Source organism: Anneissia japonica, unplaced genomic scaffold (genome assembly GCF_011630105.1).
Source record: "Anneissia japonica isolate Jap-2015-1 unplaced genomic scaffold, ASM1163010v1 scaffold1829_len478734_cov173, whole genome shotgun sequence".
Classification (NCBI taxonomy): domain Eukaryota; kingdom Metazoa; phylum Echinodermata; class Crinoidea; order Comatulida; family Comatulidae; genus Anneissia; species Anneissia japonica.
This window is the reverse complement of record NW_022717183.1, coordinates 320,739-346,147: the sequence shown is the minus strand read 5'-3', so window position 1 is coordinate 346,147 and position 25,409 is coordinate 320,739. Positions and strand designations below refer to the sequence as shown.

The 25,409-nt window shown below is 33.9% G+C and overlaps 1 protein-coding gene across 3 annotated transcripts; it reads right to left on the bottom strand.

Annotated features, from left to right (window-relative positions):
• Positions 1–751: 751 nt before the first annotated feature.
• Positions 752–24,228, bottom strand: LOC117110139. 3 transcript variants are annotated; one of them, XM_033252746.1, is made up of 23 exons: positions 24,056–24,228; positions 18,943–19,012; positions 17,724–17,851; positions 17,292–17,448; positions 16,774–16,836; positions 14,900–14,961; positions 13,736–13,813; positions 11,829–11,980; positions 11,207–11,380; positions 10,633–10,735; positions 9,913–10,025; positions 9,415–9,595; positions 8,372–8,494; positions 7,424–7,664; positions 7,039–7,059; positions 5,500–5,626; positions 4,748–4,871; positions 4,020–4,274; positions 2,744–2,787; positions 2,416–2,514; positions 1,666–1,808; positions 1,092–1,305; positions 752–955 (listed from the first exon to the last, which is right to left on the bottom strand). In XM_033252746.1, exons 1-23 carry the CDS (start codon positions 24,071–24,073, stop codon positions 889–891), a joined length of 2,757 nt encoding a protein of 918 aa, XP_033108637.1. In that variant the 5' UTR covers positions 24,074–24,228; the 3' UTR covers positions 752–888. The 3 variants fall into 3 exon arrangements, with proteins under 3 accessions (XP_033108637.1, XP_033108638.1, XP_033108639.1); XM_033252748.1 differs by having other exon boundaries at positions 755–955; positions 11,853–11,980; positions 24,056–24,223; XM_033252747.1 differs by lacking the exon at positions 7,039–7,059 and having other exon boundaries at positions 753–955; positions 24,056–24,227.
• Positions 24,229–25,409: the final 1,181 nt, after the last annotated feature.

Below are 25,409 nucleotides of genomic sequence, written 5' to 3'. Positions count from 1 at the left end.
TATATACAGTAATATTTATCATAATTCAATTTAATTTATTCAAAAAAGAAACCCCACCAAAGGGAAGAGAAACACAAAAAGTATTATAAGATATATAATAGAATCACGGTATAATTATGATCCTCCAAAAAATCCAAAAAATTTTGTTTAATGTTGAAATTTGTTAAGTTTGGTTGACATAATTTCTCTATTACCTTTAGTCAAGTATTTTACTTGCTGTTTACATGTTTTAAGCAGACATAGGTGTCGGTTGTCGAATCAGCATAATGTTGTCTACTGTAGTTGAAATAGGGGTGGTGAAGTGGGGGATCATTGATTAAATGAGAGGCTTTTGTATTGTATTTATATTATCAATGTATTTTTATATGCAAGGTTTAAATTTTATTGAGAAAACAATAAAGTAGTCTTTAATTGGAAGTGGTCCTTAGCTGGAGGTTGTCTATAAACTGGAAGAGTCTTTAAAAGGAAGGGACATGTATTTCAGTAACTTCATTTCCTTAAGACCGAGGTATAAATTTCAACATATTAAACATTTAAAAACATTAAAATACAAATCTGTCAATCAACGCAGGCATTCAATTCAATTCAATTTTTATTCCACTCAATTCCAATAAATACAATACAAAAAAAAAAAAAAAATATGAGTGACGAGTACTAAAAAAGCAAAGCTTAATACAAATTAGACTTATCGACAATTTTGTTAACCTTAACTGAAGTAATGATGTTTTCAGGAGACGTTTCAAGATATTAATAGTGAGGGAATTTTTTATGGTTGAGGGAAGAAAACTCCACATCACAGGGCCAGAGTAAGAGCTAAGAGCAGTACGAGTAACAGGTAGATGAAAATGATTAAATTGTCTGGTAGAGTGCCTGTGGATTAAATGTTGTTCACTTACTAGCAACGTGTTCTAGTCGTGGATGAGCTGAATTGATGTTCCTAATTTTCTTCTGCATCCTGTGAAACAAGAGAATTCAACAATTATCTATACAATATACAGTAATAATCGCTGAGCCACCTTCTTTATCCTTTTAAATGACTGTACATTTCTTTTTCATCTGTCCACTTACTTATAAGACTAAATAAAATTTACCTTTCTGTAAAAGACTTTGATGACTGAGGGCGCCCTTGTAAACCTTGCTTCCAACCTGGTATATGATTAAGTTTCATTTGATTTGTCTTTTTAGTAATGTAGTGGAGGTCATGACCACCAGCCAACCAAGTATTGCCCATTTGGATCATTACAGGACTGCTGCTCTTCCGATGATTGTCATAGTCTTGCATCATTGACGTTGAATAACGTGCATCTAATTAAAAATACTTAAATCATAATTAATCAACAAGAGTGCACTGCGCGTTTGATCATTGATTTGGATCTGGTGTTATATAAATCTTTAGCAATATATTATTATTAATCATTATTGTTAATCTAAAGCTTTGTCCAGACAACCAATTTTTAATCTGACAAAAAAATGTGACATGCCTTAATATGGTCATGGTGACATCATATATGATTATGTAAAAGCCAGGCACCAGATGAAAAAACATTTGAAATGTTGTACTGATTAAAAAAAAAAAAAAAAAAAAAACAAAAGCTGAAACTCAGGAATGATTAAGATACAGATTCTTGAATATTTAAAAACTGCTTGCACTTTAAGGTAACTTACACGCACTACTTGCTCGTTTTCGTGGCTTGTAATTCTGTTTCACAGATTTATCCCACATCTCAATTCTTTCAATCTCAGTTTGAGTAGGTTCACCATCAGGTCGAAGGTCAATAGTCAGGTGGGCCTTGCTGACTACTTTAGAACTACAGTATATAAATATAGAGAAAGTGCTGACTGTACTATTAGTGTGCTAGATGGGTAGGTAGGAGAATAACCCATAACACACAGCGTCATTGCGTGGAATTGCTTATGGGCGTGGTTTGTGACTACCTAGCAGCCGTAAAGAGGCGCTCATAGTAGTTACATGTTCATATCATTCCACAGTGACATGGGCTGAAATGAACCATAGCATCGTGGTAACCCCCTTCTATTCCGAAAGATGCAATGGGTTTTTAAGGTGCACACAAGCCAGATGTGTACACTGGACCTTTAGTAAATGAAAGGGGAGGGTGTTTTGGTCACCCAGCACCAAGAAAAACAACAGCTGAACAAAGGTAGGATGAGCTCTCCCGAGTCAAAGGTCAACCATGTTTACTATAAGGAATAAGATTTTATTATCTTTTTCAATAGAGAATCAGTAGAACTGCCAAAATCAGAACTAGAACCAAAACTGAAATGAACTTTGTTTTTCTATTTGATGTAACATTCTTTACTTGGCGCTATGCATAATTATGGAAATAGTGGAGGTCAAATATGTTGCCAAACAAATAGTGGAGGTCAAATATGTTGATAATTTAAGGGGTACCATACCTGTCACTGTGCATTACATGGCTGTGAAGAGAATCTTGGGATCTACAGGCCACACATCCTGCCATCACACAATGGCTACAGGACTTGTCTGCCAAACAACTATTCAAAAAATATGAATAATCAAAATGATTATGATAAATTTTGGGAATAAAAATATATGTTACTAGAAAAAATTATTATATAAATGTAATTCATAGAAGACAAATAACAAAAATAATAATATAATATTATAAAATAATATCCTTTAATGCTAATTTAATGCTATTTAACACATGTAAGTAAACAAAAAGAAAATATGAATCATTATCTCTCATATACTCTGTCTTACCTTTTTGTTTGTTCAACATCACTGATGGACTCAGTAAAAGTAAGCTGCAAGGGATTTAGCAAAACATGTTATACAACAATAATAATAACTTTAATAATGGTAATGAAAGGGTATAGTGCTTGTAAATTAACTGCTGGTTAGAAATCAGGTCTGCTTTCTCCATATCTATGTTAATGTGTTCTGCCTGTTGCCAATATAATATAGAACCTCACACAAAAGATGACACATGCTAAAAATTAAATCTTTAACAACTTTCAAAATTTATTCGCAGCAAATGGCGCTAAAACTAACTCTTACAGTACAATTATTATCATTAATATTAATGAGTGAGTAATGTAATGTAATATAGCCTACACTAGCAGCATTTCAGAGCCTAAATAAAATGCATGGAGATTGCCAAATATAAATCACTAATTTAAAAAAAAAACAAAACATAGGCCTACCGCCTTACTTTATTTTGGGTCGCTGTCTAAAAAACATCATAACTCTTTCAATATACTGTGTTTAAACTGAGCACACTGTGGATTACGATATGGCTATTTACATTTAGTACCCACTATAATACGTCACGTGACCAGTAATAGTTGGAGGCACTGATTCGGTCTATTGCATATCAATTTTGAGTATGATGCCATAATTTATTCAACATCACATTATAGTTGTTTATATTCATTTTGTCATAGCAAAATTTCAGGCAATTTTTTTCATGTGCAAATTTTTTTTAGATAAAATGTATTTTTTCCCCATCACGAATCAAACCCAACACCCTCTGATTCTAATTTGAATACTCTACCAATTGTAGTATTCTCCTTTGGATTTTCCCATTCACATTTTTATTTCTCTCAAGGTATTGTTGTGTAATATGCAACAAACAATGAAGGCTCATGACAGTTCGGTATGAAAAAAACATTTGAAGTACTCATAAACCATATGACAATACCCAATACATGTCATACAAGACAGGCACGAGTTTTCACCCCCTCAGTGGAAGCCGGGGGCGAGGTGAGCAACGTTGTATTGACGATGGCCAGTGGCAACTGTCCAAACCTAGTTGTTCAAAACATGCATTTTATTTTTTGTTTGATTGTCATCTCTATGTTATTTACTATAATCACAGATTTTAAGCATGTAGCCATTCAAAGACATTTTTGATGTTTTCTTTTTTTTTTTACTGCTTTTTTTAGTGATGCTCTTTCAATTTAGTTTGACCCCACAATATTGGTAAAACAAAATACAAACAAATTTACATAAAAAGATAAAAGATGCTCTATATTACCTCTTTACTGTTACTATTCAATGTTTCAACTGCATTCCTGACACTATCATAGAGGGCGCTATTGAGATCAGACTCATCATTCATGCTGTCATATGTGGATAGGGTACTCTGCTTAACTTGCTGGATTTTATCTGGTCCATCTGAAGCCAGGGAGTCCCTGCTTCTACTAACTATAGACTTTACTGTACTTGCGCTTGAAACAGAATTTCTCTGCTTTTCAAGTAAAACTTCTGAGATTGATGGTGGTATATTTTGCTGGAAGACCAGGAAAAATTGATAAATGAATAATATAAACAATGTAAATAAAACAATCAGTAAAGTTTTCCTATGTTCAGTGGTGTATCTAGAGTCTTAAAATGGTGAAGGGGAGGGGTCCTGATGGGGAGGGGTGCTTGTGGGGAGGCTGAAGGTGAAGTAAAAATTCAATGATTAAGTGAAAAGGTGCTACCTCTCCAAAATAAGTTTATATGAGGTGATTTTTCAATGGGGAAGACCCCCCCCTCCTGCACAACCCCAGAATATGCCACTGCCTATGAAAAAAATCAAAAGGGTACCGAGTTTCGTTTACAGCCTGTGGCCATGTGTGAAACATCTTTAAAACACTTCTTAGTTAAGGGCTCTTGGTGAGTATTGTTAAGTCAACCAAGTTCAGTGGTAGTGTGTAAGACCACATTGCAACCACAATGGACTGTAGAAGTATTGGAATTTGTCGATTACTTTCAACTTACTGGGTGTGTCTGTGGCTCCACTGCTAAGCCTATGTATGACCCCTTAGGGCTTCTGCCTTGCTGAGGGCTACTAGGGGGATTTGGTGGCATGAAATCTGTCTCAACTGTCGTCTCCATAGTAATTCTTAAAAGAAAAAACAAAAGATAAAACAATAGATGAACTCCTTGCTGGTTTTTTGTCTTGTAAGTAAAACTTACTATTGCTACATTTTTTTGGATTTGCATATTATAATAATATTAACAGGTAATATGTAACTGACATATTTATCATCAATGTTAAAAAACAATCATTCAGTATACTTACATAAAACTGACAAACTGCATAATACATTACTACCATAATTGTTTTTTGGTTATAAAGTCCACCCCCTACTAAACATAAAATTAATTAATTTTTTTTCTCTTTTATCTATTTATTTATACATTTTTTTTTTTTTTTGGAAGGGGGAGCAGGGGAGAAGGGAGGAAGATGGGTTTACACTTTGGGAATCTTCTACTCATAAAAAGGTTTCGATAAGGCCTGGTAAGTGTTCAACACTGGCATGCCAAAATCAAAGCAAATCTTAGTTTTTTTTTTTTTTCTGAAAATTGTGTGTGAACTGATCTTCTTATTCAAAACCTGGGCTTTTGATCAGGAGGAAACACTACATAAAATCAGATGTAGCAGTAGGGGCGGGCATAGCCAAGGCGGGCTTCATAAAAAAAACAAAAAAAAACTGTATCAAGTTAATAGGAAGGGTCTGTACACCTACCTGTCTCCAATTGTTCTTTTTGGTTTCCAGTAACCAAAATCTCCATTGAAGACCATTCCTTTCATATTAACATATGAGTAGAAATCATTATGATTCTTAAACTTGGAAATCATGGAACCACTATGTGCTATAAAAAAGATTAAGATATTTTCGTATTATAAATAGCATCCTGAAAAAGTTCATTGCACAAAAAAGAAAGCTTGGTGTTCAATAAATATTAGTTTGTATAATAAGTGTAAGTGAATTCAAGTCAACTTGGCTCCAGTCAACTCGCCTCCAATTAACTCGTCCCCATGTCAACTCGGCCCCAAGTCAACTGAGCCCCAATATACTGTGTATTTACTACGGTAAACAATTACCAAAAAATATTTGGCATATAACTATGCCAAAATTAAAGTGTTTTATCGTTGCCTTTGTGATTCCTTTTTTTTTTACAACCATATAACAATAATAAAACTGTATAAACAAAAATTTATAATACAGTAAATGATTATAAAATTTGTTATACAGTAAATTGAGGCAGAGTTGACTTTGGGCCAAATTGACATGGGGACGAGTTGACTTGGGGCCAAGTTGACATGGGGACGAATTGACTTGGTTATAAGTTAGAAGAAACCACTTCTGGGAGATCTGCTTAAATGAAATATAAAGATATCAAAAGGTTTCATTGCCAACCTAACAGGGTGAGTAAAGTGTAGCAATAAAGCTTCAAACGTAGGCACATGGGCCTTTGTACAATGACTTGGAAAGTAAACACAGCAATTTTTTTTCCATATAAACCAGTATGATGGTCAATGTCCTCTATAATTCTTTAAAAAAAATTCCAAAATTGTATAAATTTATTTACTAATTTATTTTAAACACATACTTCATTCAAATTGTGTATTTTTTGTGCTTACATGAGTACAAAATGTGAAAATAACAAACTATTAGCTTACAAAATAAAATTGAAAACATGTTAAAGAGAAATGTTATTTGCCTCATCACTCAAATAAAAAATAATTTGCATATCAAACATTATGTTAAGTAATAATCATTATTATTAATTATTTTTATCATTATTATAATTACTATTATTTGTCAGAAGTATACAATTAATACTTGATTTTAGTGTGTTATAAAAATCAAAGGTGTGGTATGTAATTAAAAGTAAAACATACATTTGAGGAATGTGACAATAGTCAACAATCATTCAATCAAATCAATCAATCAATATATTATTATTATTATTATTATTATTATTATTATTATTATTATTATATTACACAAAACTCCTAATACAATAATGAAGGTATAGCTCATCGATACAAATTGTGGTGTATTAGGCAAAATATCTTAAAAGACTCGCTTTTGTAATTGTACAAATGATGTGAAATGTACTTTGTTTAATGCCTATTGTATTAATTTTCACTGTGTAAATTTATGCTGGCACAAAATATATAAAAGCATTCATTGAATTAGCTTAAGGTGTGCTACAACAATGCGTTGCATAACAATGATTTACATTATAACACATCAACAATATAGTTAATATCAAACCTTTAAATCTTGGTGTTAAATCTAGCAGGCAATGATTAAAATAAAGGAGATCAATATAATAAGATAAATATATATAAGTAAAATGCAATAACTAAACAAACCATGAATTATATTATTTCAACAAACTCCATAATTTGTATTTTCAACTATTTGTCCGCATTTCGTTTGAAAAGAATGTGTATATTATAATACAGAATCTTTATATTCAAATTTAAATGTATTTAAGGCTATGCTCATGTATATGATTTGACAGTTGTTATAAACTTCACTTTGTGATCTCCTCAATATTTTAAGTGATTGGCTTCAGTAACTATTTGTATTATAAAAATTTTAAAAAATAGAATTATAAAAATGAAAATACTTTGATAGAAATATCTGTACCTACCTGGTATGTTCTCCAGCTGTATCAGTGCAATACTTGACTCTGGTAGGGCAATGATAAACCCTAGGTTTTGAGGGCCTAATAGTACTTTTTCACCCAACACAGGAGCTTTTTTAGCCACAACTTTCCTTGGATTTAACCCAATAACCTTTCTGGACTTAGCTGAGTGGCTACGGCCTTCAGAAAGTAAACTACTCGAATACAGTGGTGTTGACATAGGTCGCCGTGGAATAGCTTCTTGTATCTAGCAAAAAACAACACACTGTTATATTTTTTATCAAACCCTGTCCAGACTATCAAATATAATTTGACAAAAATGGTCATAATCAGGGGTGGATCTGGGTTCAAAGTTGGGGGGGGGGGTTAAACTGTTTTCAAAAAACCCCCTTGTAATTCTTATAAATAGATTAGGTAGGATTTTACTTACTTTTGATAATAAGACTCCCGTTAATTATAAGTGCCATTGGATGGAGTAGACTAAATGTGATTTGGAATGAAAAATTACTTCTTAGGACTTTCAAATGCTTAAAATGATATGCTCTTCAATATTTGTCTTCAAAATTTAACTTTAATAATATTACTCACTATTAATAATAAGGAACACATAGCCAAACACATAACAACCTGGTTCTTCGAATGTATAATATCAGTCAGGGAAAAAGAACTTTTTTATAACGATTATCCAAATGCTGGAATAACTACCACACAAATTAATAATTTATTGCGAAGAGATATCAACTTCTTCATTCCAAAATCATTTTAAAATAATTTTTTTACATTTTATTTTATATTTATATATTAATATATTCATTGTTTTAGTTACACTGCATATATGTTTCTCGTCACTGTACCACTTTGAATATCAGTATGGTACTGAAAGTGCCTACAGTATGAAGAAAGATTAAATAAATAATTAAATAGTATTTGTCAAATAATATTTGATAATCTCACAGATAAAACATATCTTGACTGGCTTTTTGCTGGAATCTTGTGTCCAAATACATTCCTTGTATTCTCGTAGATAGATGCCATAATTAATTCACTAGCTTCTTCCACCATCCGTCTAGAATTTCCCTGAAAATAACAAAACAACTTTGTTCAGGTGGAGGTCACATGTAAATGGGTTAGAAAACATTTGCAGCTTTGGTGATTAATAAACCTAACTTCCAATTAATAAACCTAACTTCCAATTAATAATAATAATTCCAGGGTTCAAATAATGTGATGCTTGGATTTTGTGAATAGTTGAGGCATTTAGTGGAAAAATGGCTAATGTTTTGGCACAGGCCAGCATTGAGTAAATTACCCATAAAATAATGGAGCTCAAAAAATTGAAAAATAAAAATCATTATGAATCATCAGATTAAATGTTAAAAAATAACTGTACAGTATGATATTTTAATTAATTGTGTCCCAAGGTCTTAGCTCTGGAAATGATCAACAAAACAGTTTAATGTTTTTTTGGTAGTTATCTATGCATGAATATTGAAAGCAATTTACTAATAATCACCTTTATCATGACTCAAATGGTGCTGTACCCTCTACAACTTAAAATGTTCAAATTTAATGGATGGGCCCCTCCCCCCATTTTAAAATTGCTGTACATACTCAAGTATCTGAAAAAATGATAACTTGAATTCTAGTTTTAGCTTCAACTTTAGTGATTTTGCCACAACATGCCTCAACTCCACTACGAAAGGCTTCATACTGTAACATTTTTTAATTTACCAATTTCTACTTTAATCTCTCACATTATATTTTATATGTTTAAATGTATAGAATACTTGTGCACACACAAAATTCTATGATTCATTCTGAGCACCACCAAAGTCAGTCAAAACTCAAAAGACAAAGCTTGATGAGACTTCTGTAATACAGTAGAACACTGTCAGACATTGAAATCCACATGATTTGTTTGATCAGATATGACAGACACCAAAATACACAATCAGTCTGATCAAACCAACACCTGTTAAAATAGATGTCTAGTTTACCCCACTTTCAATGATCCTCTCCATTAGGGTTGAGACTTTTTGTGGCATATCTCCGTCACCAGACGCAGCTGACACAAGCTGCATCACTCCAGGGTCGTTTTGCATCAAGTCAAAGAATGACGGCACAATGCAGAAAAGCTGGACTACTTCTGCAGCTAACAAACCTCGATACTGACGATATCTTGAGTAAAATATAAAACAAATGGTCATTAGCCATTGCGATTCCACAGAGATGCTGGGAGGCGCGTGAAAAAAAATGATTTTTTAACCATAATCTGCTCAAACTGCCATCAACAATCAGCAAATCAGAAAGCGGAGATGGATTCGTCGGCAGACTGTTGCAATGTTTTCGCAATAATAGTGGCAATATCATTTTCATTAGTAGTGAAAGGTTAAATATACTGAGAATGTGTGCTGCTGTTCTGGGTATTTTTTCCAAAAGAGGTTCACGCTTATTGTTGCCACAGGAAGATTTTTACTATCGTATATGGTACTTACATTCGTTTTAAGACATGCTTTGGTGAACTGTCGGGCCTGGCATGCATTCTTTTTATTATGTCAGTTATGGTGTAGTAAAGACACAGGTAGAGTCTATCATGAAGACCATCATCCTAGAAAAGTAAAAAGAAAAAGCATGGATTACACAAATTAGCAATCTATACCTGAGTTAAACCAAACTATTATGACTGTCCTTAACTAGAATGCCCCTCGAAAATAATAGAAGAGTCCATTCCCATGGTCTATGCAGGGGTGGATCCAGAGATGTTCAAAGGCGGGCAGAAAGTAGGGCCGATCATGAAAACGCTATCCTAGGGGGTCCAATTTGCAAGATGCATGATACATGAGGCTACTGGTCGGTTGCAAGATGCATGATACATGAGGCTACTGGTCGGTTGCAAGATGCATGATAAATGAGGCTAGTGGTCGGTTGCAAGATGCATGATACATGAGGCTACTGGTCAGGGACCTCAGGATGTTTACATTAATGATGCTTTCCATGCTTAATATTTGGACTTTAATATAATGTAACATAAGGTGACACTGAAATACTGGAACAAACAAATAGCCTTAAAATCAATACAATTTAAAAATTTTAATAAATAAAATGACAATAATTAACAAATACTGATTGATTATGATAGCTATAAAATGATAAGTTATTAACTTGACCACAAAAATGCTTGTTGAGTTCAGTGGTGGTGGTATTGCATTTCTTACCTTTCTAGCATCTCGATCAACTTTTACTGCACTCAACAACAAAGAGCAAATTTGTCCTCTTATGTCTCTTGGCAACAAAAACAGGTGAATGGTAGAAACATTACTGTGGAAGATTAATACAACAGTAATTAATATTGTACTTCAAAAAAAATACACAATACAATTAAGTATAATAATGGAATTTTAATGCCATATAACATTTGCACATAAGGATATTACCTTTATTATTATAATTTCAATAATTTTAAATTATCAACATTTTTAGGTCAATCATGATGATCATAGTAGTCTTGTCTCCAACAGAAAGTACAGGTCTCCGTCTAATTAAATACCACCTCAACCTTTCTGTGGTCCTAAATCAACAAATGTTTTATATCTTTATTATTCTAATTACAGACCAAAGCTGCTAGAGACCATCGAAGTATTAGTTCAAATCTACTCACAAAACTCAGACACTATCATTTTTCATCATTTTTCTTGTAACGCTGTAAGGCAACTTACCACCACTTTGTAACTATGCAATAATTAGTATTAAATATTACTAAATAAAATAAATGCAATCATTTGAGCGTACCTTAGTTTGACGAGCTTTGCCTCTTTAACTGCTTCCTCCATGAGTATGGTTGGGAATGAGAATTCCAGTGACGCTACTAATAGTAGTAGCAAGACGTTAAAACGTTCACAATCACTCGGCCTGCACTCAATAAGCTTCTCAAGAAAGTTGCACGGTAGATTATCCTCATTTGACCTTCAGAAACAGAGAAAGAATGATCACACAGTTGTGGGCAGAGAAAAACTGTAATCCCCAGTTAGACAGAAACCACCCCCAACCCCACCTTGATTTCCTATAAATAAGTCTTTTATCAAGGTTTGTGGAGTGAAGAGCTATTTTTTTTTTGGAAACTCAGTGCTATAGACCAAGGCAGAGTCTTAAGTCTCTTTATTTGGTTGTGAAAAAATTCCTGACATTTTTCTGCCATGACTGACTGAACCAAGAAATTGCGGTTATATAAGAAGAGCACCTTAACCACAAATTTACAGCGCTCCATTCACTGTAGTCAGGGACATTGGACACCCGTCGGGCAAACTTGGCACCTCTCCTGCTACAGTAGGAATAAGTCTAATTTTATATTAACAATTAACAATGAATATTAATTTCATGTTTTTTCTTAGCTAAAATTTAAAAAGTGACTAACCCACAATTGAATGTAGTTACCCACCATTCACCGTAGCATTCCGCAAGGAAGAGGTCTCGCTGTAGGTTGAATGCCAAGTATTTTATCCTGCGTATATCAGTGTCCACGTTCAAGCATTCAACTTGCGGAAACCGAACCATCAGATGCATTGTCTAATAAGATAAAAGATAAAACATATCAATTGTTTTGTAACAAGTAAAAGTAGAAACAATCAATCAATTTTTGGGAGAATTATGCTTCTTTTTTAGCTGCACCCAGTAACTTAATGGTGCACAGGCTATTCTATGAAAAATGTGGCTATGAAGACCACATGGAATATTAATGTTAGGTTGACCAAGGTGTTAAGAGATATACTTTTCTTGGTTTCGATGCCAAAAAATAACTTTCCCCAAAAATGGGGTTGTACAGAATACGTATGAGGATTTTAAAAAGGCTCTTTCAAGCGTAAAGAATTTGTGACTGGCTCTGGCGAATGCCCGTCCTTTGTCATAATATCTAATTTCGCAAAAGTACCCATCAGTGTTTGAGAATCAGAATTTTGAAATTTTTCATGTTTTGTCATTTTATAAAATAAAATATTTTGAAAAACACTTCCGCAAACAAAATATCAATCACTAAATTTAACTGAAAAGTATATGTTACCAGTAACAAAATGGAACAATCCACCTATAATGAAACCCCTGTAATGGTACATACCTCAAAGAGAATGAGAGATGACCTCCTGGCTGGTAACTATTAAACATCCAGCCTTTGTGTTATAAAGTTGTGGTCTTATCTTTACCATTATTTAACAGGTATGTACATGTATTTGAAAGTATAATACATACTCCAAGTATTAAAATACACGCCATCGTGATGGCGTGTATTTCAATACTTGGAGTATGTATTATACTTTCTTATCTGAGATTAATCAGTGGACCTTTCGGTACATGTATTTTGTATTTATCTTCAGTTACCTTTGTTTAGATAAGTCTAGATGAATTCTGTATTTCAGAAAACCTGTGCTAAAACTAAGTAATTCTAGGAATGGAACCTTTGATGTACAGTATGTGTAACCATGAATTTAATTGTAACTCCATGTCTTAACTATAAATTATTAGGTTATCTATAATTTATATTATCTTATTTAGGTTTTAAAAATTAAGAACAATTAAATATCCAGCCTTTGTGTTATAAAGTTGTTGTCTTATCTTTCTCATTATTTAAGAGTAAGATCCTGTGGTAACGTGGTAACATATATTAAAATTATTTTTTAAAATACAACTCTTAATAATATTAACTATTGAATTTGAGTCTTGGAAGATGTTTTCTCAAAACCTACATGGCTGATATTCAATGAATTAAATATTCATAACTTCGGTAATACTCAACCAATTTCAAATTAAATAAGCACTGTTTAGTTGAATTCATGCAGAATCTAAAAATACCAAAAACTCAATTTTAATTTTTAGAAACATCCCTATTATTCATAAAATTATGTGCTTCCTCAAAAAAAGTAGAACTCCTTTGTTTTTGGTCACAAAATGAAGGAAAGTGTTTCCTTTAACACTATGGGGAAACACATTTTCAGGGGACATTTCCATTAATGAGATAAACTGCTTTTGTTTCAGTTATAGTGTTAAAAAGTAAAAATAATACAATCATAAAATATATGTATCAAGTTATTAAAAAAACATTAAAATCAAAATGTTTTGATATTTGACTTTAATAATAATAATAAACAAGCATTTTAAAGCGGTCTATACAATAAAGTCTCAGACAACTAGCTAACTGTTAACTCAATGCTCAATTTTGGTGAATATCTCAATTTGATTTCACCAACAATGCATCTAATTTCGTGGTGATGCCTCACATTTACAACTTCTCGATTAAACAAAAAGTATATAAAATATATTCCATGCACTTACCCTCTCACCATATGACCCTTCTACCTGAATCCTTTTCATAGCTGTTGTCACAAATTGTTTTTTTGTAAGTTTGTGCCGCTGAAATGAAAGATATAATTCAAATATGTTTCACTGAAACTTCCTGCTACTAAAGAAAGCCAAACCAGAGCATGTGAATGCATATCCATGTAAAACAAATGTAACATCCGTGTGATAGCTCGGTAATCTTTACAGACCTCAGCAAGACCTGTAAAGATAACCAAGATGTAACATTGCTATCACTGCGGACACGCAATATTTCAAAACAAACCCATTCTAGCCTAGCCTAGCCCTAATTTTTAACTAACTAGTGACAACTTGTTTTTACCCGTGTTATTGATAAAAAGAGAAAGAAATTAAAAAACAAACATCGTGATTCTGATATTGTTAGAATATATATAATTGTTACTCCGTGATTTTCTTAAACCAACAGGACTTTTACAAGGATTTTACATGGATGGAAAGTGTACTGACAATGTACTGACATATCTACGGTATGCTTAGCACCGCAAAAATAAATTAAAAACAATACTGTGTGTTTCAGGCCTGCCAACCATCTTTGGCTAGCCCCTTGTTTTCTCAGGGTTTCACAGCCATGAGGGGCTCATAAATTGGAAGGCATAGTTATCAACCTGAGAGAATTGAAATGCCTGACTGCACCAGTTAAGTGTGTGTGTGTGTGGGGGGGGGGGGATCCCGGTGTGGACCAGTTCCAGCCACATCAACGTTTGGTTGTGACAATGAACGCGCAAGACCGCACACGACTAGATTCTACTAAGTACGTGGTTGGCTGGGTTTTTTGGTGGGGCAAGAGAAATTTTCCCTGCTGAATTGATTCTCAAACGAGATAACAAAAACTCTCTATTGACTCAAGCTACTGCATGACTTTCTTATATATTTAATAAAACCAATTTCTTCTAATTTTAAATACATTTTCCCCTGAATTTCGCAGAGACAATTGTGCTGAATGCGTGACAAATTTATGATCACGCATGTTTTTCTGCAAAATGCGTGTTTCATCCAAAATCACTTTGGAATGCGGAATCCTCCCACACGATGCGAGAAGGTTGGTAACTATGGGAAGGTAAGCATTTAATCACATGATTATGTGAACATATCACAATTAAAAAAAATATAACAACTCACAACTGGATGTGAAGAGAGTGATGACTTTTCAAAGAAATGCTCCACTTGAATACTCTCATTTGCTGAAAAAAAAATATATATATATAAAAAGGTAAGAATTTAAAGTTATTAATTAGTTAAAAATTAAGGCAAGACGTTTTTAAACCTTCTTTTGCGAATTTATTTTTTTAAAGGTCGTCAGCAGAGAGCAGAGATAAAATATAAATACAATTTGTTTTTCATATTTATCAAATAATTTTGACAAAAAACATCCAGAAGGTGGAGAAAAATTTTTTTTTTTATTGCTGAATGTAAACGGTGTAGTAATGATAATGATAATAATAATAATCTTTACTTATTCACGAAACTCTTTCACCCTGTGGGTGTTCTTACAAAAGGCTGTGAGGTACATAAATACAATTATATTAAACATATTAAACTAAATTAAAAACAAATATGCACAATTGAAAAAACCAATATTATTTTAATGTTTTTTCTTAGCTAAAATTTGAATGTAAAGCCTGTGGCACGACGAATCCAATTCCATTCTTTGTGACGCCACGACGTCTGCTGATTGCCGGAGGGAGTCTGAGCGGATCGTCATTAAAAACGATCCGTTGCGCGCATGTCGTCGCATTGTGTTCTTCATAGAACCGTCGTGTGCAGCAAGTGCCCGTCTTTAAGTGACTAGCAGCATAAACGAAACAAAAATCAAACAAAAAACAAAACAAAACCATAAACCGCCAAATACAAAAAAAAGGTTTAACAATACTTAAAGCTAACTTGATCTAAATTAAAATTATGACTAGCTACAATGAAAAAGGTAGCATCTGTCTTTTCTAACATAAATTGACTACATAAATATGGTTAAATGCTTTAAATTTATATAATTAGGAGGGAATATACATACAGGTATCTTATTTTTGGAGATTTCAAGTCAGCGGTGATGGGCATAATAAAAATAAGGAACAAATTTTATTATTTTCCGGAAATTTCCATTTTTTGTGGTGGCGAGTGTGCTAATTGGCCAAAAATAAAATTCTATTTTTATTTAAAATCATCATGATTGGCGGGCAATCACTATAAACAAGATATATAAAAAAAAATCTTGTGTGAGGTTTGAATACACGTGCATGAAGATGATGGTCAGTTCGGTAGGAAAGTCTTGATAACTCTTTGCGTGCTTCACTTGTTTGTTACATTTTGTCAGGTGTGAATAGAGGGTGTTAGTAGCGAAGTTTGTACTCAATATTCAGTTTGTGTTTGGTGTATAATAAAATATGCTTAGTCCACGTTGGCAGCTGCGCACAGCCTACAAACTGTTCCTCTTCCTGCTGGGGAGTATCCCTAATCATGTGGCACTACTAGCAGTGCTTACGCCATGGAGTTAGTCTTTCCCTAAACATGTTTGTGAATCTCCATCTCAGTTCATTTTCAAAAAAATGATTCAAAGACTCATTTCTTATAATGTTTTTTCCCTTTAAACATTCTTGTGTTTTATTTATGTTTTTCTTTTGATTTTTTTATTCTCCTTTTCTCATTGTTCTAAAGATAGTTGGAACTGGATGCTACATGTAACATGCACAAATTAATAATATAATAATTTACAGCAATACAAATATCCAATACAAATAAGCATTATTGCAACACACTACAAGCTATCCATTCATACTCCTGAGAGGAAAGAGGACAACATTTCTGCGTGCATTTACAGTGCAAAATCTTACACCCCTACCGTCACAACTCACAACCTGTATGGCTAGCTACCTTCATTCTTCCCATAGAAAATAATGAAGGACTTTGGACTTTCTGTTGTTTTGCTGTTATATAAAAACCTTGCAGTGCTAGTGCTCACTTATATTATATAACTTGACAAAATAAAAAAATCATCTTACATGTAATAATTCTGCCATCCAGCATCCAGATGTTATGTAGCGAGTCAACAACATGAATACGATCTAAGACAAAATCAAATACACAATCAGTAATATGCAATTTAGTTGCAACTTGAATACCTTAACACAAATTTGCATATTATAAATGTACGATTAAATACACAATCATTAATATGTAATTTAGTTACCTTGAATAACTTAATACTAATTTTCATACTTATAAATGTATGATTGAATATGTAAATTTGTTGCTGTGAATGTCCATTTACTGATGATAAAACAAACCTGAGAAAAACTTTTTATTTAAATTAAATGAAATTGACAAAGATATGAGATACCCAATAACTTGGGTGTAATTTTAGGAATAAAAATAAATATAAATTGAGGAAGTAAAAACATGAAATTATTGTTACACTCAAGTAATCAGGTCTAAGCATGTTTACATTTAAAACTGTCTTAGCATAATTCAAATGGGTTCAATTATCATGTGGGACTATGAAAAAAATAGTATTACTTACAGTTAGGATCAGCTTCTAACTTGGTATTGCCATGCAGATGAAGATCCAAGATTTGAATATGACGAATCTTCATCAATTCAGCCCATGTTAAATTGTTATTTGATAAATTTACCAAGCCAAGAGCAACAAATCTGGACAGACCATCTAAATTTGTAACCTTCAGATTAAAGACAACGAAAAACTAGCTAAATAAAGTTAAAAGCGTTTATTAAATTTTATGTCACTTTTATGACCAGAAGGCACATAAATATTTGGTAAAAATGACATGTTTTACTATTTTATCATGTACTGTGTACACAAGGCTACTACTAGTACTATGATAACATTAGTATAAGATTGAAAGGCAAACGCTTCAAACACTAGAACTGCAAAACTGATGAACAAATACATAGTTAACTTTATGACCTCTACTAGTGTACTGCCTTAACTTACTCTGTTATTTCCTAGATCTATGTTCCAGAGTTGGTTACAAGATGTTAAATTGCAGACAACATCTATATAATTGTTTCTCAATTTTAAACTTTGTAAACTTGGACAGTAACACAGGCACTCAACTGCAACTGTGAAAGATATAAAAAACAATAATTAGTATTATTTAATTATTCATGTTTAAGGTATCTAATGCAGATCAACCAACTAGCAACATTTTAAGATCGGAAAACTGATGATATCTAGATATAAAGATTTAAGTCTGAGTGGTAATGAGGTTTGGAGTAATCCCACTTACATCAAAATAAGAAAATGGCAAATATAGAAATATAAATATAAATAAATATAAATTCTAAAAATTACACAAATCACAAATTATACAAATTAACCATACTTTTGTACATTTATAATATATTGTTTTTTATAACACACCTAAATAGATCCTTGTCATTTGATTGGTGGATTTCATAGCATGTGACATGCATTGAAATTCCATTGTAGGCCTCTACCTAATACAATTTTGTCATTGGTTGAAAGATGGGCTGTTCCATTCTAAAGAAAGGTAGACAACTTTATCTTTCATAAAACAAATCAAATGAGGATTTATTTTAGGTGTGTTATGAAATGAAATGGTCAATCTTTCAAATTATTAAAATACTCTTCCCATTTCTCTCGCAAATGATTTAATAGAAAAAAAGCAACTTTAAAAGCACTAATATTGCATTCAGCTGCTGAGGTGAGTCTATGTTCACATTAAATGCTAATGTAATTTTTATCTTTTCTGCTTATAATGATCAACGGTTTAGTCGATAATAAACCAATTTGATGTAAACTTACTGAGAGTTTTGGCAGTAAGCTATTTTAAGTAGTTAAATTTTAGTGTTTGTTGTTTGGGTTTCCATGTGTTATTGTTGTATTCATGCATAAGTTCTTCACCAGATTGTTCGGTTTTTGACTTGTGGTAATTCACTTTGGTAAAGTTCAAACAGTTTCTACTTTTGCGAGATAATACCAAGCAAAACAAAGCTAGGAAAAAACATTTTATCACGTCCATGAGCGCAGAAGCGAGTCAAGGAATATACATATCAACCATTGCATACAACACAGTGAAAAATGCATCACAAACTTTTTCACTCATGTAGTGGAAAATACTGACACGATTAGACAAATTTGTTCACGGCAAAACTTTTTGGGTCACAAAGAAAACCACCTTAATACTCACCGATTTCTAAATCTGAAAGGTCGATATACTCCACTAACTTAAGTCGTCTCTTTGCCCTCGAGAGAAGAATCTGTTAAAAATAATAATATTTAAGACTAATTATCATTATTATAATTAGGCTATATAAGGCATTTATAAGGTGCCTTCCAAAAGCAAATTGATTTTTACCAAGTTAAAAATATTAAAATGCTCGATAAAAATCTTCTGGGATAAAATGTTACGCTTGCTATTCTTACTTTGCTGCCAGCGCTGCCTACGATGTTGGCACCATTGCTGCTGTTGGAATGTCAGCCGAGGCTAATTCTTAGGTTACACACTCAACTGAAGTATGCAACTAGCTGTAGATATACAGTTTCCCTTGATAGCTTCAAAGAAATGACCACTCTACACACAAATCTAAGAAACTTCAACCAACAACAGCAATCCAGACCATGCATGACTACTCTTCCCTCTACTGCGGCTCTAGGGCTAAGCCTACATGGAAATTTTCATCAGAAACTGTGGTTTGGTGCAGTGGGAATGGTTTGCTTTCCCAACCTCAAGGTTGGGGTTTCAATCCCCTCACTGTGCATTTCACTTATGTCCTTGGGCATGGCACTTTATCTGCATTGCTTCTCTCCACCCAGGAGTATAAATGAGTACCTGGTAGGGTTAAATGCCACAATGCGCTGTTGTAGCTGCTGCAACTTTATGGAGTACTCCGCCAGGGAGCTCGAGTTTGTGTTCTATAGGCGCTTAATCCAATGACCAGGTGTAGTAATGTGAAGCACTTAGAGGCTTTGTTGTCATTAAGCGCTATATAAATCTAACATTATTATTAATATTATTATTATTGTTAAAATAATATAATGTTCCCTATAGCCTCCTTGAATATTGCTGCCAAGATCCTACCAAACATCAGTGTAAATATACTAGGCCTAGCTAGGGCGAGATATTTTTTATTCTTTGTTTTGCGTACTTATTTTTTTAAAGATTATCGGACGAGGGCGGAACAAAAATAAAAATAAAATTTTGTTTTCTTGTTTAGCAAATAGTTAGCAAAATCATCCAGACAGAGGAGAAAATAAAAATAAAATTTTAATTGGTGAATGTAAAATAGGATGGTTAAATGCTTCAAATTGATATAAATGCTTCAAATTGATAATAGCCTATCATCCAGTGATGGCGCCAGGATCTGCTCGACGGGGGTGGGGCTAAAGGCCCCGACAGGGGAGGCTAGCCGAGCGAAGCGAGCCTCACTTGGCTGGGGGGGTGGGGGAGCCGCCTAGGACCTACGGATATTTGATGAATTTTGGTAAATTTTTATTAGTTATTTGATAGGCATCAAGCTACCGTAATGACTTCATGTTTTTTAATGTCGAAATTCCAAAACCAATTTTTTTTTTTAAATTAAAACAACGAGAAACAAAGAGTATGAAATGTAACCAACTAACTTATTTTCAAATCCTTTTTACATTTTATAGGCCTATTATTAAAAAAGACCACCGTATTACATTACAATACTATCCTCCCATCATGGCGAAATCCAGGTTTTTCATAATCCATGTGATTGAGAATTATTAACAACAAAATTACGAATAAGAATAATGAGATAAGAGTTTATGTTATTATATTATTATTATTATTATTATTATTGTCGTTGTTTTTTTATTATTGTGATGAAAAGTTAACACAAACAGTACACAAGCAGGTCAATGAAGGCAATATGGTTGCTAAACAAACAGACAAAAAACGTTTTTTTTATTCCTGGACGGAATGCATTCGTCCTCCCGTAGTATTTATTAGGGGAAACCAGTAAACCAGTAATCACATTAAATGTGAAAGGCCTAGTCGGACAACAAAGTTTGTGTGCACTGTTCTGATTGGTCTGTTGACGAGAACATAATTATAAGTTACTATTATTATAGACAGGCCCAAGTTTTATTAGCTGGCCTGGCATATACCCATCGGCCTACCAACCCAGCATTGCCTAGTTTAGTGAGTTGGCCCTGGGTAGTTCTAGCCTGCGCCCTGTATGCCTGTACCGTACTCGCGCGAATAAGCGCCAGGGCGCGAATAAGCGCCAGGGCGCTTAAAATATTTTTTGCACTTTCTGAGGGGCGCTTATTCAAACGGGGCGCTTATTTAAAAGGGCCCTTATGAAAACAGAGTGAAAATTGAGGGGGCACTTATCGAAATAGATGAAAATCGAGGGTTCTTATGGGAAATTATTTTAATAATAAAAAGTTCAAGAGGCACTTTTTGAATGAAAACAAGATTATAAGGACATTACGAATGGTGGTTAGAAAAGCAGATCGTCCAGAGAACATGGCTCATAACAAGAATGCGTGAATATTTACATAACAGCAAAATAGCAGATGCAATTAGTGGTGGGTAGTGGTTAGCTTGTTGGCCATNCCGATTGAGATTAGCAGGATGGCAGGATCATTGTATTTTTCTTGAAAACTCAGATGAGAATGTGCTTAATTTCGAAAAAAGAAAAAGAGGAATAGGACTAGACATAGACAAATATGTAAAAAGATTAAAGTTGGAAATATACTGTCTGTCCAGGGATCGTAGATCTCATCTGTCCAGGGATCGGAGCTCTCATCTGTCCAAGAGAAATATAATATCCTTATTTTGATATTGACTGAAGAAGAATGTGTTTCCAGTCAGTATGAGTCAGTCAGTTTTCCACTCTACATCTCAAATCATGCCAACAACCACAGTCCCAGGATTGATTGGATTATTGACTTGCTAAAAAGAAAATCTGGCGCTAATGCACTTTAGTACTGTAACAATTCTATCTTCAAAAATTGTCTTTTTACCTACTGTGTGCTCCTAACAATATCTTAAGATTCTTTTTCATCCAGTTCTCTCACTAATTACACCAGTTTTTAGCATTTTATTGCTAAAAACAACGTTCTTTCCCAGCGATTCATGACGGTAGCGACTCGCGATGTTTGTTTATAAATAATTAATTGCCAGGTTGTTATCCAATTTGAAGGACAGCTCTGTTCGTTGCCAGGTTTTTTTTTTTTTCATTTTGTTAAAAGCGATGCCTTTTCATAAATTGTTATTTGTATTTTTATCTGTATTGTTTATATCGTTGTTCTGGTACAGTACAATATTAATAATGACATATTACATTTAGGGACAATTTAGCTATTACATACTAAAGCTGCATTCACATCGAATTCCCATCAGAAATTGTTTTTGTGTGACCGATTCTTTTAGGACCATTTTAGTCAACAACCATCACAGCCCTCAACAATCTTCAACAAGCAACAAGGATCTGCCCAGGGGTGGCGCCGGGGGTGGAGGGTGTAGGGCCCTCCGTCGGGGAGAGCTCCCCCTCTCCGTCGGGGAGAAAAAGCACAATTCGTCAAAGAGAAAAAAAAATTATATGTATTTTCTACATATTAGTAGACTATAAAGTCGAATAAATAAGCCTTTGAAACTCCTAAATTGTCAAAATATTCCGGGGATTCGCCCCCCAGGACCACTTTCGAAACCTTTTAATCGATGGTCGACCACGTCCACTTTGCTTTCGTTGGGGAAATCTGACCCCTCGTCGGGGACCTCGTCCATTACCCCCCCCCCCGGCTGACAAATGCCGGGGCCTGCAGCCGCTCTTGGCGGCCCTGTTGACGGTAATTAGTATGACCGCATTTGAACAAACAATAATTATCACACATAGCACTTTATTACATTTTGACCCAAAAATTATTACACTTAGAACCTTTATTACACTTAGAACCTTTATTACATTTAGACACAAAAATGATTACACATAGGAAATTTATTACATTTAGACCCAAAAATTATTACACTTAGAACATTTATTACATTTAGACCCAAAAATTATTACACATAGGAACTTTATTACATTTAGACCCAAAACTTATTACACTTAGAAACTTTATTACACTTAGAACCTTTATTACACTAGACCCTAAAATTATTACACATAAGAACTGTACAGTAGGCCCTATTACATTTAGATCCAAAAATTATTACAATCAATCAATCATTTGTCAATCATGGCCAGTATTACACTGCATTTAGGACCTTCTTCTTAGAACCTTTATTACATTTAGACTCAAAAATTATTACACATAGGACATTTATTACATTTAGACCCAAGAATTATTACACTTAGACCCTTTATTACATTTAGACCCAAAACTTGTCATACTGTTGGACAGTAGTGGAGTCTTGCGCTCTACAATAAGTTCTGAATATCTGAAGCTTCATTTTGATTTACTAATTCTGGCAACACCAAATCATAAAGTTTGAATTCTGGCAACAGTATTAGCAAAGAGTATAAATAGAACAAGAGAGCCAACAACGCTCATTGAGAGCATAAAAAAACGATACGCCCATACGCAGCTAGTGTAGGACGCCAACTAACGTTTGTATGTGTTTTATTACCCAGTACTCCACCGCACACGGTCGGTTTGTCTGTTTATCTGTTCTCCACAAGATACTGTACTTTTGTTTTCTGCTTACTGAGTTTATAACGGGCGTACTTCTACCGCGCTGCGCAGCGCTGCACTGGGTAATAAAAAGAATATACAACCGTTTTTACGAACGGGACTTTGCTCTCTTGTTCTATTTATACTCTTTGGTATTAGGCTCGATCGCCAATTCGCCATTGGAGATGACGGATGGAGCCATAGGCAGCGGTTTTTAGTAATAATGTGTATAAGAGAGTAATAAAATGCTAAAAACCGATGTTATTAAGCAGAATCTGAATGAAGAAACATCGTAAGATATTGTTAGGAGCACACAGTAGGTAAAAAGACAAGTTTTGAAGATAGAAGTGTTACAGTACTGAAGTGCATTAGCACCGAAAATCTTATTCAAATTAGGGGGCGCTTATTCGCGCGAGTACGGTATGTAGTAAGTAGAAAAAGCCTAGGCCTAGGCCTTGGTAGGCAGGAGGGGCTAGGTTGGCCGGTAGGCCAAGGGTACGTACTACTAGCCTACCTAAGCTAGGCGTACTACTACCAAACAACTACACTGGGGCCTAGGGACATAAACCAAAATTGAATATAAAATCTTCAACGTTTAATTCTTTAGTATAATTAGGCCTAGCCCTAAGTATATCATTTTGAATACAGTAACCAACCTGTTTAGACATTCGCATTGTGAACAGAGTTCGTTGCTACGGGACGCGACAGCATAGGCCCTACATTACTTTTGTTGAATGTAAATGTTGACCTTCTCACTTCAAAGAAGTTTTCGTTCTGCATGAGCAATTACCAAAGATGTTTTCAACGTACACTGATCATCATGGCCGTAGACAAGGGGGTTAAATACAGTAATATCACTTTAGTTTTTGCTTGAGTCATTTTTTTTTTCATTTGCAAAATTAGCTTAAATATGCAAATTTATAGTCATGAGGGCGGACTTAGGGGGGGACCGGGCCGGCTCCTTTTGGAAAGTTTAAAAATGGAATAGTATACGGTCGAGCCTTTAAAGGGACATGGTTAAAGAAAATATTAAACTATTTCGAGGGAACGAAATAATATTTCGAGGGAACGAAATAATATTTCGAGGAAACGAAATACTATTTCGTTCCTCAAAATGATTTCGTTCCCTCGAAATAATATTTCGTTCCCTCCAAATATTATGCCGTCGAGGGAATGAAATGATTTCGAGGGAACGAAATATTATTTCGTTCCCTCGAAATAATTAATTTTTTTTTAAACCATGTCCCTTTAGGGGCTCCGTACTGGGGTCTAGAAAACTAAAATTTCCTAGGGTATGCTGGACGCGCGCATGCCGCACTCCCCTAGTTTTCTCTATATCGGCCCTTGGATCTGCCCCGGGCGTATAGTGCTCTTTTTGGCAACCACATCTCGAAGGAGTTGCGGCTTTTTAAAAAACTTTACTCTATGGCATGTGGTTTAATTAGTGATTGAAAATACCATTTTTAGTTGATATCGTTAGCATAAAATTTGCAAATTAATTTTGAATTTGGATTCCTGTATCTTGGCAACCATTCAAATGCAAACTATTTTATAGTGCAAATAGATTTTTAAAACTAGGATTTTCATATCTTAGCAGTCATTGGTAGTAGAGACAATTATTTTTTAATTTTTTTTTCAATTTTACGTGAATTGAAAGTTTAAAGCGCATGCTAAATCGAAACTTTAGCCACCGCATTCATAAACAAATTAAATAAGCAAATTAGTTGTGAAAATAACCATTAAAGAAATCCCGACGGCCTGTAGGGTCATAGGCCTATACCTTAGCCATTGTTAAAAAAATTGTCTGATAGGCCTACATACCGTACTCTAACCCCAGATCCATCAGGTCGCTTTGAACCTACGACACTAATTAAACAAAACTAATTACAATACATTCATGTAAGTATGGTTCATATTGCTCTGGGCCTATCTATAACACTATGGAAATATAGAGTTACAAGAAAAACTCTTTCCGAGATTGGAATTCAAAAGTAAAGCAATTTGAAAATG